Below are 18723 nucleotides of genomic sequence, written 5' to 3'. Positions count from 1 at the left end.
ATCAAATGTATAAAATCCCTTATCTCTTATATTTCCAGGTTTTGTTTTCTTCTTTAAATTTAATCATGACCATTTTTATTTAGAAATGTTAATTTCTACATTTTTCAGATTGCAATTGCAGCTTATAGCTAATAATAATTTTTAATTTATTTCCATTATTGCAACTTATCTCAGAATTCAGACTATTTTCTTGCACTTCTGATCTTGTAGTTATGACTTTTTCCTCAGAATTGTGAGATAAAAATATCTGCCTTTTTTAGCTCACATCTTGTGACAGAAATAATTTTTCCACACCTTCTTTTTTTTTTTTTTTTTTTTTCATAAATTAAGGATTTTAATAATTACTCCATATAACTTTGTTTGAGGTCTTTCCCCTCATATTTCCAGGTTGTGCATAACCTAAAGTACTTTCACTTTTTTAATTTAATGGGAAAATACCAGATTTTCTTTGCTATAACTTACATTTGGCTCATAACTGGATTAGTACCACACAAAATAATATTGTTAAGACTTAATGATTTTTTCTTTAGATTTATTGAGCTATGTACAAAAAGAAAGGTAAAACAGCAAACGTTTAAAACTTGTCAGGATGAAGCTCCATCTCCTTTTTGATTCTGTTCTCCACCAGCAGCGCTAGATTTGAGTTCGTCAGGGGTAAATTGTAACTTACAAAAACCTGTTTCTTTGTCTTCTTTGCTGAAAAGAAAGAGGATGTCATTGCACTTTGATGGCATTGCACTTCAGCTGTAAAACACTGAATTGATTGGTTAAAGCAGATCTTACTGAGTCTCTGTGCAAGAGAGCTTGGAGTCGTGTCTGACGGGTCGCCCAGAACCAGAGTGGACAGAGGCATTGCATCCTGGGAAAACAACAACAACAACAACATGATACGAGCTGCAGGAAATAAAACAGACTTATAAACACTTGGCAATGACAAAATGATTGTTACAAGATAATATATATATAAGTGCTTTAAATTAAACTTAGAGAAGAGTATCCCCAGCAATCCGCTATTAAAAACTGTTTTTGTTCATTTAAATAAAGCTGGAATTAAATACAATATTAGATTAGAAACTTAAAAGTGTTAAATTTAACATTTTTTAATAAATGACAAACTGTTAAAGAGAAATATGTTGAAAATATTTAGGCTAAATAATGAAAAAAATAAAATCCTATAATTAAGTTACTAAAACTAGATATTGTTACTTTCAACTACACTATTAAAAATAGTTTTAATAAAGATGAAATTAAATATATAAAAAAAATATTATTAGAAAATGGCAAATAACTAAAATAAATAGGTTTCAGCTGAAGAGTTAAAATAAAAATGGCTAAAGTATAAAACTACATCACTGAAACTAAATCTATTTTAATAAAAACAAAGTTAATTAATAAAATCTAAATATTATATGAAAACCTCAACAACAACAAAATTCACCTAAAGAAAAATAAAATATGAAAGATTGAAGCTGAAATATTAAAAATTACTAAAAATAAGATTGAAATACAGTAAACTAAAGAAAAGCTAAATGGAAATATACAAAGTAAAAATTGTTTCTACAAAAAATAATAAAAAATATTAAAAATAAATTGAAATCAAGCTAAAAAGCATGTGATAAAACAAGTAAACTTAAACCACAAACTGAAAATATAATAAGATAACTCGAAATATAAATAATACTGCATTTAAATATTATAATAAATAATAAAAGGACACTGCCCCAGCTTATCTGGTAAACATACACTAATACCAAACTAATATGATTCTGATTCTGATTCGGCTGGACTCACGTGTTTGCTGCTGACGGCCAGAGCCAGACTGGACAGAACCGGCTCAGACCCGATCCAGAGGAAGAACCCGCCACTCAGCTTCATCACATGGAAGTGAACGAGCTGCTCCAGAACCTTCTCCGAGAAATCATGCACCGTGATGGGCTCCACTGAGTCTCCGTTCAGCGCCGTCTCCATCCCGAAAACCAACGAATGAAGAACGAAAGTAAAAACGCTCCTCGCTCTTCCGGTTTCCGCCGCGACGCAAAACTGCAGCGACACCTTCCGGTCTGGAGGACGAGCACCGCCTTTAATCGCGTTTTGATACAGGCTATGGTTTCATAAATCTTGAACATTACTAATATGCATACGATTAAAAAAAAGTCCTTAATAAAGCTCACGCTGTTTTTAACAACAATGAAAGTTAAATGAAAGCTCCAAAAACGCAAAAAAAAAAAAAAAAAAACGGCAGAACAAAAATACAATTATTCATACAGTTAACGTTAGTGTTGCTGTTTTAAAACTAAAGTGCTTTTTCAAACCATAAAATGTATAGCTTCAACACAGATTTATTCAAAATTATGATTAAGGAACATTTATACAGAGCTTCAAGTGTTTCCTTGGTTATCGCTGTAAACAATGTATTTTAACTTTATTAAAATAAAATATATATATTTTTTTTTTTTTAATTCAGAAATTGGTGTATTAAATGGTGCATTAATATGATCGGAATTTTGAATATATATATATATATATATATATATATATATATATATATATATATATATATATATATATATATATATATATATATATATATATATATATACAAATGAATGAGTGCCATATAGCCTACAGTAATTGACTATATATATTATAACACACACTAAACCAAACTTTAGTCTGTGAACTGATGTTTTATCCGTAGAATCGTCTCTGTTTTACAGCTTTTCTGAAGACACCGGACACAGCTCGAAACACCCGAAAATCTGAAGTAAACACCCGAATCACCTTCTGCTGATTCCAAACAAATGGACAACGAACACTGAGAGGGAATGGCAATATTTTTCCGTGTTTATATAAAATATCGCTGTTACTTTATTAACTTTAAATGAGAAACCAAACTATTATTATTATTGGAGTAGGCTGTTATACTGTAGTGAATCATGAATCATTTGATTCAGATCGGGACTTTGAATCGCGAATCATTTGAGTCAGATCGAAACTTCTGAGAGCGCATCGCGAATCTTACGGAAGTGTAGTAAAGTAAAAAACAAAACATAAAAAGTCATAAACAATGAATACACAGATACAAATCCCTTAAGAAAATTAACCAAGTTTACAAACCATGTTTTTTCCTATATTTTACTACAAATAGGCTACCATAGTAATACTAGGGTTAATGTAGCAAAACCTTGATTAATTTATAGTCACCATGATTTAAGTATATGTAACCGTGTTTTTTATTAGGCTACTTGTATTTGATGTAAACTAGGTTTTGGAGTATTATTAGTATTAATTGACAAATTTGCTTTATAATAATAATAATAATAAGTAATAATATTATGATTATTTTAATTGCAATAATAATAGCACATAATAATAATAATACTATTTTTACTGTTATTAATATTAGTAATAGCCTATTATCATTTCATTATCAATTATGATTTATTAAATTATGCTTCACTGCCAGACGTTGCAAGTTATTTTTTATTTATTTATTTATTTTTGGTTTATGTAGGCTACTGTAAAAAAAAAAAAAAAAAAAAAAAGTTTATTTTTATATACTATATATACCGTGCTTGCAGTAATAGGAGTGCATCTCCAACCAGAATGAATTTGATGCACACATGTGAAAGCACAGCTAAAGTCGATAAGAGGGTTTCACTTCCCAGTGGCTCAAGCCCGCAGCGTCACGCTGGTCTGCGCTGAGTTTCATGATAACCATCACCTGCCGAACATGCGTGTGCACGTGCAGCGGGTCCCATGCGCGCTCACGTCTGTCCGCAGGTGCTGGGATGTGAGGGGCCGTCCCTGATCGAGCCTCTGGCCCCTTCAGAGTCCCCTGAGAGCGAGCATTCACGGACAGGACAGAGGAATGTTTACATCTGTGAGTAGAAGTGCATGTATATCAGCTAGTGCATGGGGAATTGAAGGGGATTTTTGTGATATTTTCACAATCTCCAATATGAATAACAACCGTCAGCGCAACCTGACACGACAACATCAGCCCTAAAATAAGAGCATCGCGTCCTAATTGCTGCAAGCTGTCCACATATCTCCACATATCTCGTGATATGCTTCTATTTTGCATCCTGTAACCAACATTTACAGGTGATGAGCACCACATAAGAAAAGATGGTTCGTAACACTAACAGTGCGTTTCTCGGTTCGTCACAACCTCGTGCTAAAATAATACTTTTTCTCTCTTTTTTTTTTTTTTTGTTGCTTTTTTTCACTTCTTGTTGAATGCTTTTTGATTTAATTGGATTTATAGTACTGAAGCCAGTAAAGAAACATGAATGTGAGAATATTTTGTTCTGTTTATTTTCCAGCTTTATGGTTAACAAAAAATACAAATAAAATATCCCATGTGTAAATATTATATATTGCCCCATATATAAGAGTGATATTGCCATATATGTCCATATATAATTTTCACATGCTTACAGAAAAATAACATGTTCAGTATATGTGCATATGTTAATATCTATATTATGATTTTTTTTGTGCTGCAACTACATATGTGAAAAATATAGCCTATATTTACTTATGCAACTTTATTAATACAATGTTTATACAAAAAAAAAAAAAAAAAAAAAATATATATATATATATATATATATATATATTTTTTTTTTTTAATTTAAAAAAAAAAATTTTTTTACATTTCTCTTATACATTTAATCATATAATATAAAAAATTTACAGGTTTTAAGATAAATATACATGTGCATGACATATAAAAAAAAAAAAAGATTGTACAACATATTAAAGTGAGGCCTGTGTATTGTGCATTATGGTGTGGTTTCTTTGAGAATGCATGAAATAATTTTCACTAATGGACTGATGTTGAGTTATAAACTCCAACTGACATCCCATGCATGCACATGCATTCATTAATTGAAGTCTGATTGTGTTTAATCTGCCTCTAAAGGCCCGATTGAAGGCCAAACCCCAGACTCAGCCCTGAGAACATCTGTCCGAGGTACACAGCTTCTGGCTTCCTCTAACACAGCAAATTTGATTAGGACACATACTGTTTCTTGCTTTTGGGACAAGGTGTTGAACTCTTTTAGCAACTGTTGGTTTTCCGGTTTTTCTTTCAGTTCAAACGAGAAAAGCCTGTGTGTGTTTTTTTGGCATGTGTGAAAGAATATGGCAGCAGCTGTTGCTGGATTTGAGGACAGAGGGGGGCAAGGGGCTCTGTTGCCGGGCAAAACGGACGAATTTAGCAATTCAACCTGTTGAGATCGCACTCTCTTGGTTTGCAGCAGGTCTGATGGCACACTAGTGAGAGTTCACCTGGTCAAGTGCACACTGCTGTTTGTGCACTTAAAATCAATGCCTCAGGCCTGGAAGGGTGCTTTGGGTCAATGGGTGTGATGTGTTGCTCAAATTCGGTCCCAAAATGCACATTAGCATCTTTATATATACATGAATCACATAACCAATGATGGACATGCAGAAATGAAGAAATGTTCATAGATGTTTATCTTCATTCTTAAAAAATATGGTTTCGAAAATGGGTTTTCACATGCAACAATGCCATAGAAGGACCATTTTTTGGTTTAAGAAATGATGCATTGAATCCCTTAGTGAGCAGCACTAACTAAATTAAAAGAAAGAGGGATATTAGGATGGAGAATGACAAGAAAATGTTGAAAATCTCTCTAATATACAGTAATGATTTTCATGGAGATCTTACAGAAGAATCACTTTTGGTTCTTCAAAGAACCTTCCAGTGATCAATTCTTAAAATAAACTTTTCTTGAGAACTTTCTGCTTGAAACCAACAAACACTTTTAAAGGGCCTTTACTGGCTTTGATTGTTCCACGAAGAACTTTTAACATCCACAGAAGCTTTACAATCCTCAAAAGGTTCTTCATTGTGGAAAAAAGGCTCTTTACACTAAGAAAAAGTGGTTCTATTCATACATATTTGCTGAAAGGTTCTTTTGAGAAGTAAAAATTGCATTTTTGTTTCCAGAGATGCCATAAAAGAGGCAATGTTTGGTTCCCCAAAGAACCTCTCAATGAACATTAAAATAAACTAATTTACTAAACTAAAGAATGTTTTTTACTATAAAGAACCTTCTGAAATAGAAAGGATGTTTAAGGTTCTTGGTACCAACCATTCAAAACAATAACCTTTAGTTTTAAGAGTGTTTGATGGTTCCATGAAGAACTTTTAACATCCGCCGAAACTCTCCATTCTACAAAAGGTTCTTTATATTGGACAAAGGTTCTTCAGAACATTCTTTACACTAAAAAAAGAGGATCTTCAAAGAACTGTTAATTGAAAGGTTCTTTGGGGAACCAAAAATGGTTCTTCCATGGCATTGCATTTGAAAAGTGCAGTGATGCCAATGAGGAACCATTTTTGGTTCCCCAAAAAACATCTAAATGAACAGTTGTTAAAAGAACATTGTTCCCCTCTAATCTAAAGAACCATTTTCAACTACACAGAACCATTTGAAATGATCCTTGGGTGTTAAAGGTTCTTGGAACCATCAAAAAAAGAACCTTCAGTATTAAGTGTGTTTGAACGGTTCCATGTATTTTTATATTCTATAAAAGGTTCTTCAGAACGTTGTTCACACACTCTTTAAAACACAAAACGTTTTTTCAGCGACTCCACAGAAGAACCTAGGTTCCCCAAAGAACATTTCAGTTCTCGTTCTTTTAAATAACACATTTTTCACTATCAAGAATTAGTGGAATGGAAAGTTTCCATGGATGTAAAAGTTTCTTCTTGGAACCAATTAAACACAATTAATACTAAAGGTTAATTTAACAAAAAAATCAAATTTAACAAAAAAATGGTTCTTCTAAGAACTGTTCACTGAAAGATTCTTTGGAGAACCCAAAAAAGCCTCCTCTATAGCATCTCCTTGAAAAACACTAGTTTATTTTTGAGAGCTTTTAAAACTTTTCGTGTCTTTCTCCTCCTCCTAATCTAATTAGTGCTGGTTCTGGTTCTACAGACCAGAAGATCACAGAGACTTCTCCGTCTCCTCCTTCAGTTCAAGATGACTGCAGTGATGGCAAAAGATTCACGCTTTCTGAAAACAAGCGCTGTGAAACTCATGATCAGGTGATTCTAGAAGAAAGCGATGTTTGTGTGATCCCTCAAGTGAAATCCAACTTCCCCTGCTTTCAGGTGAGGAAAAGAAAGTGCGAGAAATCTCACAAGACAATCAATTTCTATCTCATGTTTTGCAACTTTCTAACAGCAGTTTTGCACAGATGTGAGTGTGTGTGTGTGAGTGTGTGTGTGTGTGTGTGAGAAAGTCAGAATGAAAGACGCAAAAAAGGAAGAAAGGACATTTTTACTTTATTTCCATGAAGTTCAAACGGAGCAAAATAATGGAATCAGTGAGTCAAAATCAGAACACATGGCTCTGAAAAATGCCAAAATGAATCAGACGAATTCTATTTATTTCTGACTAATGCATTTATATTTGAACACCGGAAATATTTGCATAAACATGAGATATGATAGTTGCACAGTATATATGCTTTTCTCTATGAAGTAACAGAAAATGGTAGCATTAATCGCCATATATTTTTAATTTATTGCGAAAATTATTAATAAATGTATCATCCTGCTTCTGCAGATAAATGCAATGTTTTTATGAAAAATGCTTAAATAAATACATATAAATAAAATTTGTAAATAAAAAATGCTTTATTTATTATATTATATATGCATATGTGTCTATAAAATAAAATGTATATAATTAAAAAATTATATACATTTGTTTATTTTTTTACATATTTAAAAAGTGATGCATTTACCCCTTTTTTTTAATCTGGAAACCATCATTTTGCATGTTTTTAAGTCTTAATTTAAGTCAGCTGCTGGTGAATGTCAAACTTTCCTTAAGATGTGAAATTAATAAAATATGTTCAAAAATATACATTTTCTCCAACCGTGGCAGTTTCACATAGTGTCATTACATCAATCGAAACAAAGCCGTTCTCGAGGGTGTGTGTCAAAGAAAAACCTGCAAACGTTCACGTGTTTCATCATCTTCATGCATCTAAAGGTGAAGGATTGTGATCTTGTGTCTGAATTCATGTGATCTGAAGGATGTTTCATGCATCTTTCATAACTTTCATCTTTTCTCACCAGAAGCCCAAAAGCTCTCAGTTTCCTAAACGATGGAGACTCATGTTTGTTTTGGACATAAATCATGATTTCTTGAATGCAGCATGTTTGCTGAATGCTGTTTTTAACAGATGAAATAAAAGAAAACAGACTCTAAGATTGTAAACATATAAAACTTAAATGGGTTAAATATGGGAGACATTCTCCGACTGATGATATGCTGATTAATAACTGATATTTGTATCTTGTAAGACACACATCTGCTCTTTATATGAGTAATTGTGTTTTATTATTGCTCATTCGCATCTCTAAGAAGCACTGTTTTTTTTCACATTTATTTCATGCCGTTCTTCAGACCGTGTTTGTGGAAAGATGCATTTCGTGAAAACATTTTCAGGTCCAAACAATAAAAAAAAAAACAGATGCGAGATTCACACAACGACTTTAATTTCATGACTTGACAGTTTTGTTACAGTTTCACGCTGAACAGATGAAGGGATTCATTTGAATATCCGGCCGACAACCACAAAATGTAACAGATTTCTGGGAAAATGAGTTTGCATTTTGAGTCATAAATAAAATAGATAGATAGATAGATAGATGGATAGATTATATTTAACACTGATTATATTTATATTATATTAAGAAACAATTAAAAATAAATAAATGAAAATAAAACAGAATTAAAAAAAATTTATTAGTCAAAATAATGAGATAAATGTCTGTAATATTTTTTAAATATTTAGATTAAATGTAAATTCATTAAAAAATAATTAATTAATTGTCCATATTTTAAATAAAATATCCATAATCCAAATATTTAAAAAAATATATATATTTATAGTTATATTATATTTCCACTATACACACACACACACACACACACACACACACATATATATATATATATATATATACAGTATATGAATTTCTGATTGTAATATTATCTAAAGTGAACATGATCTGTGGATGCCCACATTAAAAAGCCTGGAAAATAAATGCATTAATCTCAAACCCCGTTCATTTTTTTATAAATGAAATGCTATTATTTGACCTTTAACTTGAGTAGTCTCTGTGTGTGTGTGTGTGTGTGTGTGTGTGTGTGTGTTGCTGAGTAATCGCAGTCCCAGAGGACTTGTGTTCCCGTCCAGTCATAACATAAGGAGCAGTAACACTCACAGGTGCACACGCCACAAAAACTGCTCTGTCATTTAACACGGAGGGGAATTTGTGGCTTTAAACTGCTGCGGTCATGTTCTCAGGTCATGTCGAAGCAATAATCATCTGTGATATTAATAAAATCCCTCAATGGTCTCCACAGAGACGTGCATTTCATTCGGGCAGAACAGAGAGATTCGGTCAAATATAGTTAAACCTGCAAAAAAATTAATAAAAACAACAAAAAGTCCTGATAGTGACACATAGCTTTTGGAGGAAATACATTTTATTTGACTTTTAATAATGCAAAAACTTTAAGGACTGGGGCACACACACAAAAGTGTAGAAATTATATATATATATATATTTGTATGTATGTATGCATCAACATTTATTATATAGATGTAAGTATATATGAATGTAAAACCTTAAATTTTCATAAATTAAATGACTACTTATTTCTAAATATTAATGAAAACTTTTCCACAATCTTGTTTTATCCTTCAAATGAATCTCTTGATAATGGCATCAAACTACATAAAAGAGGCAATTATTTGACTTCTATTAATGCAGAAATGTTTGGTAAAACTGAAAGAAATTTGGTGCAGAAACACATTTCACTCAGAAAGTGCCAGTAAATAAAAAGAGATGTCAAGTAACACACTGAATCAAATGTGGAAGTTTTATTTTCTTGTAAAATGTTCTCCATTAATCTGTTTTAACTTAAAAACAATATTTGTTACAGTGTTTAATAGTTAATAAAAGTAATTTGTGAGCAACAGAAGACTAAGTATAAGTGTGCGTGTGTTTGTGTGTGTTTTAGTGTGTGCGCGCGCGCGTGCGTCTTTGAGTGTGTGTGTGCGTGCGCGCGCGTGTGTATATGTTGAAGAACTTTCATGACTTTGAGCTTCGCATCTGTTGCTCCTCCCATAAAAAGGCAAATAATTATGAAAAATCTGATCTGAAAACTGAACCTCATGAGTTATCAAAACCAAATCCTCGGCAGCTTCTGCTGAAGACACATGCGTCTCCAGAGCTCCTGTTATTTGCATCATTGCTCTGTTAAACGATATTCCCAAGCCTTGATTTGTCAAACTGAGGATGTCGGGAAGCACCGGGAACGGGAAGTTGCGTCAGTGGCTGATCGAGCAGGTGGACACCGGGAAATACCCCGGTTTAGTTTGGGAGGACCGGGAGCGGACCGTGTTCCGCATCCCGTGGAAACACGCAGGGAAGCAGGACTACAACCGAGACGAGGACGCCGCGCTCTTCAAGGTAATACAGGTGCATTTAAAACTAACTTAAAAATCAATATTAATACACAAAAATAATGAATTGCATTTGCATGCAAAAAAATAAAATAAAATGTATATTAGTCACGATAAGTGTTTGATCATTTCAAACTGTATGCATGAATTATTTTGATTGTAAAGTGTTTTTGTACATTGATTTATTTATTTGCAATAGTTTATATATTCATTAATTTTATAATGCATTGACATTAAGACATTTTCAGGTGTGCAAACACTTTCAGCGCTGCTGTTCATTCATATGCAAATTAGATCAGGTCCGCATAAATTATGTTAATGATGTCTGGTTTCTTGGATCAGGCCTGGGCTCTGTTTAAGGGCAAGTATCGCGAGGGAATTGATAAACCGGATCCTCCCACCTGGAAAACCCGGCTCAGGTGCGCCTTGAACAAGAGCAGCGACTTCGAGGAGCTCGTGGGCCGGAGCCAGCTGGACGTGTCGGAACCGTTCAAAGTGTACCGCGTTATTCCCGAGGGAACCAAAAGAGGTGATCACACTCATATACACATAAATAGAGCTAACATTTAAATACGGAAATTATTTATAATGCAGATATTGCATGACTGAAAAATGTATTCAATGCAATTTATAAATAATTGAAAAAAAAAAAATTAAATACCAACTCATTTCAAAAGGTGTATATATTGTATGTATAGTGTAATATATTAAATAATTGATTAAATATACATTTATGTATAGTAATAAAAAATTACATAGAATATATAGATAACTATGTATTTATTCAACTTAATTTATCAACAGATAAATTAGTATATAGAAATATTATTTTTAAATACAAATTATATTAACAAATTATATTAAATTATATTAAATTATATGTTAAATATACATTTGTTTATATTTATTAATTAATTAATAGATAGATTATAATACATTAATAATTAAAATTATAAACACACACACATATATATATACACAAACATACAGTGGGTTTAGAAAAGAATCAGTCTCCTTTAAAATAACCCATTTTGTATCTCTGGGGCCTGAAATAAAGACTGTTTTTGTTTTATCAGCTGTATTTACTACATCAAGTGAAAGATAGAACACTAACATGTCAAAAAAAAGCAGAATCACTGAGTTGGAAAAAGATGAGTGTTTTGTTGAAGTAGCTTCTGCTTTAACTTCAGTCTTCAGTCTGTTGGGGTTTGTCTCTAGTAACTTTGCAGTATCTCTTCTTTGCAGAACTGCTCCGGTTCAGTTCAGTTCGGTTCATTTCAGTTCAGTTCAGCTCAGTTCAGTTCAGCTCAGTTCGGTACGGTTTGGTTCGGTTCGGTTCATTTCAGTTCAGTTCAGTTCAGTTCAGTTCAGTTCAGTTCTGTTCAGTTCAGTTCAGTTCAGTTCTGTTCAGTTCAGTTCTGTTCGGTTCAGTTCAGTTCAGTTCAGTTCAGCTCAGTTCATTTCAGTTCGGTTCTGTTCGGTTCAGTTCAGCTCAGTTCAGTTCAGTTCAGCTCAGTTTAGTTCAGCTCAGTTCAGTTCGGTTCGGTTCGGTTCAGCTCAATTCATTTCAGCTCAGTTAATTTCAGTTCGGCTCAGCTCAGTTCATTTCAGTTCGGCTCAGTTCATTTCAGTTCGGCTCAGTTCAGCTCAGTTCGGTTCAGTTCAGCTCAGTTCAGTTCAGTTCAGTTCAGTTCATTTCAGTTCGGCTCAGTTCATTTCAGTTCGGCTCAGTTCAGCTCAGTTCGGTTCAGTTCAGCTCAGTTCAGTTCAGTTCAGTTCAGTTCGGTTCAGTTCAGCTCAGTTCAGTTCAGTTCAGTTCAGCTCAGTTCAGTTCAGTTCAGTTCAGCTCAGTTCAGTTCAGCTCAGTTCAGTTCAGTTCAGTTCAGTTCAGCTCAGTTCGGTTGAGTTCAGCTCCGTTCATTTCAGTTCGGTTCGGTTCAGTTTAGCTCTGTTCATTTCAGTTCGGTTCAGTTCAGCTCCGTTCATTTCAGTTCGGTTCGGTTCGGTTCGGTTCGGCTCAGTTCAGTTCAGTTCGGTTCAGTTCGGTTTGGTTTGGCTCAGTTCAGTTCGGTTCAGTTCAGTTTGGTTTGGCTCAGTTTAGTTCAGCTCAGTTCAGTTCAGCTCAGTTCAGCTCAGTTTGGTCTGATGGACAGTGTTTTAGACGGCGGTCTTCAGGTCTGGACTCTGTCGAGGACATGCAGGGACATTCAGCTTTTCTCCTTTAACCTGTGTGAGCTCAGTTCTGCTGTGTGCTCCAGGGCTTTTATTCACTTGTGCTTCTGTCTGAGAAGTGCTGCAGTCGCTGCTGCAGAGAAACACTGTATAACAGGACAGTAACACCTCATGCTTTACTGCAGGAACGCTTTTATCTGGATGCAGAGCTGGATTAGATGTACTCCAGACATATCGTTTGCTGTTGAGGCCAAATAACTCAATCTGTGATGTTTTTAGATGTGGACAAGGACCACTCACTGCTTCAGAGTCGCTGTAGGTCTCTCGACCGTCTCTCTGATCAGTTTCCTCCGGCTCTTTCATCAGTTTGGAGTGATGTTCTGATCCAGGGAGCGTTTGTGTTTTACCTTTCATTTCTGAATAATAGACTTCACTAGGCATCGGTAAAGCCTTTGAATTTTTTATTTTTTTTTGTCTTTTGCATCTGATTGAGTTTACAAATCATTTTTAGGAGGGTTGATCCTTTTTCCAACTCTGTGATTCTGTTTTAAAATTGTATTTATATATTAATTTACATTTAAATAGCAATTCATTTCTCCTTCATTTCAGCACCAAAATCATATGAAAAAGTTTCCACAAGCTTGGGTCACCACAACTACCCGTTTTATCCTTCATATGAACCTGTGGAGGGTCAGGTAACACTATTTTAATCAAGCTTACTGTATATCTGTCCATGATAATGAAACAGTTAAGGTGGAAATCTGTTTGTGTGTCCGTCTCCCTGTACAGGTGTGTAACTTCCTGTCTGCTGCTGACAGGAACTGGAGGGACTTCCTGTGTGAGCAGAACTCACTGTCCGATGTCCACTTCAGCCAGAACTCACGCTGGGACACCGGTATTTATTCTCTCTCTTTCTGTTTTAATTTACAAAATAAATTGAGTCATTTATAGTAAAGATTGTGTGTGTGTGTGTCTCTGTGTGTGTGTATGTGTGTGTCTCTCTGTGTGTGTGTGTGTGTATGTGTGTGTCTCTCTGTGTATGTGTGTGTCTCTCTGTGTGTGTGTGTGTATGTGTGTGTCTCTCTGTGTATGTGTGTGTCTCTCTGTGTGTGTGTGTGTGTATGTGTGTGTCTCTCTGTGTATGTGTGTGTCTCTCTGTGTATGTGTGTGTCCCTGTGTGTGTGTGTGTGTGTGTGTGCAGGGTACCAGATAAGTGGCTCTTTCTACAGCTGTAACACGTTCGACTCGCCTCCCTCACCGTTCTCCCTGGATGCCAGCATGAGATCAGCCGAGGCCCTGGCACTGTCAGGTGCACATACAATTAATAACCTTCCTAGCAACACCCTGGTAACCATTCAGAATATCTTAGCACATAACAATCAACAGCAGGCAACCACTCAAAGAAAGCACCTTGACAAAAAACCTAGTAAACACCTTAGAACAACTGTCTACCTGTTACCAACTTAACTCACTTTTCTAGCAACTACTTACAAATGCCCTAGTAACCACTTAGAACATCTTAGCAACTGCCTAGCAACAACAATATACCCCAGTAAAATCAAAACATATTGTGAACCACTTAGCAACAGCCTATCTACTTAGACATCATAGCAATCTAGCAACTACCTACAAATGCCACAGGAACTATTTAGAATATTTTATCAACCACAAAGCAACAGCCTAGCAACAGCCTAGCAACATCATAACAACTACCTACAAAGGCCCCAGTAACTATGCAGAACATCTTAGACCAAAGTTACTATGTAGGACATAGTACTAGAACTACCTTAGCAACTGCCTAGCAACAAACTAAAATGCTAAGCAACAGCCTAGCAACAACCTTAAATGCCTAGCAACAACCTAAAATGCCTAGCAACTGCCTAGCAACAATCTAAAATGCCTAGCAACAGCCTAGCAACAACCTAAAATGCCTAACAACTGCCTAGCAACAACCTAAAATGCCAAGCAACTGCCTAGCAACAACCTAAAATGCTAAGCAACAGCATATCAACAACCTAAAATGCCTAGCAACTGCCTAGCAACAACCTAAAATGCTAAGCAACAGCCTAGCAACAACCTAAAATGCTAAGCAACAAACTAAAATGCCAAGCAACAGCCTAGCAACAACCTAAAATGCCTAGCAACTGCCTAGCAACAACCTAAAATGCTAAGCAACAGCCTAGCAACAACCTAAAATGCTAAGCAACAGCCTATTAACAACCTAAAATGCCTAGCAATAGCCTAGCAACAACCTAAAATGCCTAGCAACTGCCTAGCAACAACCTAAAATGCCAAGCAACTACTTACAAAGGCCAAAGTTACTATGTAGGACATAATACTAGAACTACCTTAAAATGCTCCAGTAAACACTTGGAACATCTTAGCAACTGCCTACATATAAACTACATATAAATGACTCAGTAACTACTTAGAACATCTTGGCAACCACCTAGCAACAGTCTAGAAACTCACCAGCATCTCTGACCCGTTCCAGACGCCCGTCTGCAGGTGATGGTGTTCAGCGGTGAAACTCTGGTCACGGACGCCACCGTGGTGAGCGCCGAGGGCTGTCGACTGGCTCCACATGACGATAACTGGACCTACAGCGGCCCGGAGCTGGTTCCTCTCCCTCAGGTTGAGAGAGGAGCGCTGGAGGGGGGCGTCCTGCTCTGGATGATGCCCGATGGACTGTACGCCCGACGCTTCTGTCAGTCCAGGGTCTACTGCGACGGGACGCACGCTAACCTGAGCACCAAACTCTGCAAACTAGAGCGAGAGCAGACCAGCAAACTACTGGACACACAACTCTTTCTGACAGGTTAGAACGGCTCAACAACTACTAAACGGCATTTTTATATATTTAATAGTTAAAAGATAGTCCACCCAAAAATGGTTTTCTTTTACTCACATTCTTCCAAACCTCTAAGACTTAGACTCGTTCGTCTTCAGAACACAAATGAAGATATTTTTAATGAAACCTGAGAGAGTTCTGTCCCTCTACTGCTGCCACGTATTGTTTTTTAGTCCAGATTTTAAAGCAATCTCCCACCCATTGGAATGCCGTTTCCACAGAGTATGGGTTGCCAGATCTGTCAATCAAAATCAAAGCTAGTCCAGTTGCATTTTCTCCCCAGTTTTCTGCTCTGTCAAAATTCCATTCCAGGGGTTGGAGATCACCACCAATAACCTGCAGACTAAAAAGCAATGTGTGGTAACAACAAAAAAGTAACCCAATTCAGCGGTAAAACCGAGGACTTGGCAACACAGGTGATAATTGCATAGACTGTCAATGGAGGGACAGAAATCTCAAGATTCATTAAAAATATATATATAAGTCTAAAGTGTTTGGAACAACATAAGGGTGAGTACATGATGACGAATCTTTACTTTTGGCTTTATTAACCCTTTAAGTTTATATGCATTAATTCCTGCAGAGCTCCAGGGTTATTTCCTGCACGCTCGTCCTCCTCCGCGTTTCCACGTCCAGCTGTTTTTTGAGTGCTGTGACCCCTCCGTTGACAACAGACCCCTTACGGTCCAGGTAATGACCTTTGACCTCTCCATCAGCTCTGTCACGCCTCCACATGACTAAACACGGCTGTCCCTTCTCCTGTCCTACAGGTGGAGCCACTGTTCGTCCGCCAGCTGCTGCTCCTCCTCCAGCAAGGCGGTGTGAACTACACGAGGAACACCCATGAACTTTGTCCTCTGACCCCTGAGCAGGTTTACCCCGCCCACCAAGAGAATCCTGTCATCAGCGGACACCAGACGCACGGAAACTTCATACAAGAGTGACCCCAAAAGAGTTACAAGACATTATTAAGACACCAATTTTTACATTTTTTATATATATATATATATATATATATACACACAAACACAATTCTTTTTTCCATTTTAATGTAGTCATATATACAGTATATATACATTAAATAAAAAATATAAATTATCAATCTAAATATAAAATATTTATTATATATATAAATACAGTACTGTGCAAAAGCAAAAGCCAACAAAAAATGGTTTTAAGTCAGTTATTTCTATGTTTTGCTGTAGTGTGTCAGTAGGAAATATCAGTTTACATTTCCAAACATTGCCATTAAATGTAATAATCCAGTGATTTTTCTATGCACAGAGTCTGACAGCAGCCAGTGCTCCACACAGAGATCTGATCTGATCATCATCAGTCTGTGTGAAATAACATGAAGAGACAGAACCAACTGAAACAGAATCAATCCAGAAGAACTGTGCCAATGTCTCCAAGACACTTCAAGAAACCTGCAAAGATACAGGACAGTTAAAAGTTTTAGGCATTTTGTAAAAATGCTGTAAAGTGAGGATGCCGTCAAAAATAATGCCATAGATATATTTTATTAATTAACTTCTATAAACTTAACTAAATTAAATCAACATTTGGTGGGACCACACTACAGGTGCATCTCAAAAAATGTGAATATGTTGGAAAAGTTAATTAAATTCAGTAATTCATCTTGTGTATTAAATAAATTCAGTGCACACAGACTGAAGTAGTTTAAGTCTTTGGTTCTTTTCATTATGATGGTTTAGGCTCACATTTAACAAAAACCAACCAATTCACAATCTCAACAAATTCGAATACTTCATAAGACCAATAAAAACATTTTTTTTAGTGAATTGTTGGCCTTCTGGAAAGTACAGTATGTTCATTTACTGTACATGTACTCAATACTTGGTAGGGGCTTCTTTTGCTTTAATTACTGCCTCAATTCGGCGTGGCATGGAGGTGATCAGTTTGTTGCACTGCTGAGGAGGTCTGGAAGCACAGGTTTCTTTGACAGTGGCCTTCAGCTCATCTGCATTGCTTGGTCTCTTGTTTCTCATCTTCTTCTTCTTGACAATAGCCCATAGATTCTCTATATGGTTCAGGTCTGGTGAGTTTGCTGGCCAGTCAAGCGCACCAACACCATTGTCATTTAACCAACTTTTGGTGTTTTTGTCAGTGTGGGCAAGTGCCAAATCCTGCTGGAAAATGAAATCAGCATCTTTTAAAAGCCGGTCAGCAGAAGGAAGCATGAAGTGGTAGATGAAGATGGTGGATGAAGATTTCTTGGTAAACGGGTGCAGTGACTTTGGTTTTCAAAAAACACAATGGACCAGCACCAGCAGAAGACATTGAACCCCAAATCATCACAGACTGTAGAAACTTAACACTGGACTTCAAATAACTTGTGCTATGAGCTTCTCCACCCTTCCTCCAGACTCTAGGACCTTGGTTTCTGTGTGTGATGGCTCTTGACCCCTTGACCCCAGCCTCAGTCCATTCCTTGTGAAGTTCACTCAAATTCTTGAATCGATTTTGCTTGACAATGCTCATAAGGATGTGGTTCTCTCAGTTATTTGTGCATCTTTTTCTTCCACACTTTTTCCTTCCTGTCAACTTTCGGTTAACATGCTTGGATACAGCACTCTGTGAACAGCCAGCTTCTTTGGCAATTAATATTTGTGGCTTACCCTCCTTGTGAAGGGTGTCAATGATTGTCTTCTGGACAACTGTTAGATCAGCAGTCTTCCTCATGATTGTGTAGCCTAGTGAACCAAACTAAGACCATTTTGAAAGGTTCAGGAAACCTTTCCACGTGTTTAGCTGATTGGCATGTCACCATATTCTAATTTGTTGAGATAGTGAACTGGTGGGTTTTTGTTAAATGTGAGCCAAAATCATCCCAATTAAAATAACTAAAGACTTTAAACTACTTCAGTCTGTGTGCATTGAATTTATTTAATACACCAGTTTCACAATTAGAGTTGAATTGCTGAAATAAGTGAACTTTTTCCACAACATTCTAATTTGTTGAGATGCACATGTATGCGTTAAAAAAGCTTTCGTCCTAGCTGCACTTGCGCACTGTTTTTCAGGTATCTTTGCAGGTTTCTTGAAGTGTCTTGGAGACATTGGCACAGTTCTTCTGGATTGATTCTGTCTCAGTTTGTTCTGTTTCTTCATGTTATTTCACACAGACTGATGATGATCAGATCAGA

The 18723-nt window shown here is 35.9% G+C and overlaps 3 protein-coding genes across 6 annotated transcripts in view; 2 read left to right on the top strand and 1 right to left on the bottom strand.

Moving 5' to 3' along the window:
* The window catches only part of LOC113068554 (gephyrin-like), a 1122288-nt gene that overhangs the window by 567539 nt on the left and 536026 nt on the right, over nt 1–18723 (top strand). The gene's annotated exons all lie outside the window — the stretch shown is intronic.
* On the bottom strand, nt 516–2044 carry LOC113068598 (proteasome assembly chaperone 4). Of its 2 annotated transcripts, XM_026241378.1 has the most exons (3): nt 1792–2027; nt 784–859; nt 516–696 (listed from the first exon to the last, which is right to left on the bottom strand). In XM_026241378.1, exons 1-3 carry the CDS (start codon nt 1966–1968, stop codon nt 575–577), a joined length of 375 nt encoding a protein of 124 aa, XP_026097163.1. In that variant the 5' UTR covers nt 1969–2027; the 3' UTR covers nt 516–574. The 2 variants fall into 2 exon arrangements, with proteins under 2 accessions (XP_026097163.1, XP_026097162.1); XM_026241377.1 differs by having other exon boundaries at nt 516–859; nt 1792–2044.
* On the top strand, nt 10157–16553 carry LOC113068577 (interferon regulatory factor 4-like). Its single transcript, XM_026241356.1, has 8 exons — nt 10157–10540; nt 10876–11062; nt 13315–13400; nt 13495–13600; nt 13907–14014; nt 15200–15523; nt 16140–16246; nt 16327–16553. Exons 1-8 carry the CDS (start codon nt 10367–10369, stop codon nt 16498–16500), a joined length of 1266 nt encoding a protein of 421 aa, XP_026097141.1. The 5' UTR covers nt 10157–10366; the 3' UTR covers nt 16501–16553.

This window comes from Carassius auratus, linkage group LG45M (assembly GCF_003368295.1).
Source record: "Carassius auratus strain Wakin linkage group LG45M, ASM336829v1, whole genome shotgun sequence".
NCBI lineage: Eukaryota > Metazoa > Chordata > Actinopteri > Cypriniformes > Cyprinidae > Carassius > Carassius auratus.
The sequence above is the reverse complement of the archived record's forward strand: the minus strand, read 5'-3'. Positions and strand labels throughout refer to the sequence as shown.

Coding starts and splice junctions, on each gene's coding strand:
- LOC113068598 (XM_026241377.1), bottom strand. CDS start 1,968: ATGGAGACGGCGCTGAACGGAGACTCAGTGGAGCCCATCACGGTGCAT. Junction 860..1,791: donor TGGCCGTCAGCAGCAAACAC/GTGAGTCCAGCC, acceptor TTGTTTTCCCAG/GATGCAATGCCTCTGTCCAC.
- LOC113068577 (XM_026241356.1), top strand. CDS start 10,367: ATGTCGGGAAGCACCGGGAACGGGAAGTTGCGTCAGTGGCTGATCGAG. Junction 13,601..13,906: donor GAACTCACGCTGGGACACCG/GTATTTATTCTC, acceptor GTGTGTGTGCAG/GGTACCAGATAAGTGGCTCT. Junction 16,247..16,326: donor ACAGACCCCTTACGGTCCAG/GTAATGACCTTT, acceptor CCTGTCCTACAG/GTGGAGCCACTGTTCGTCCG.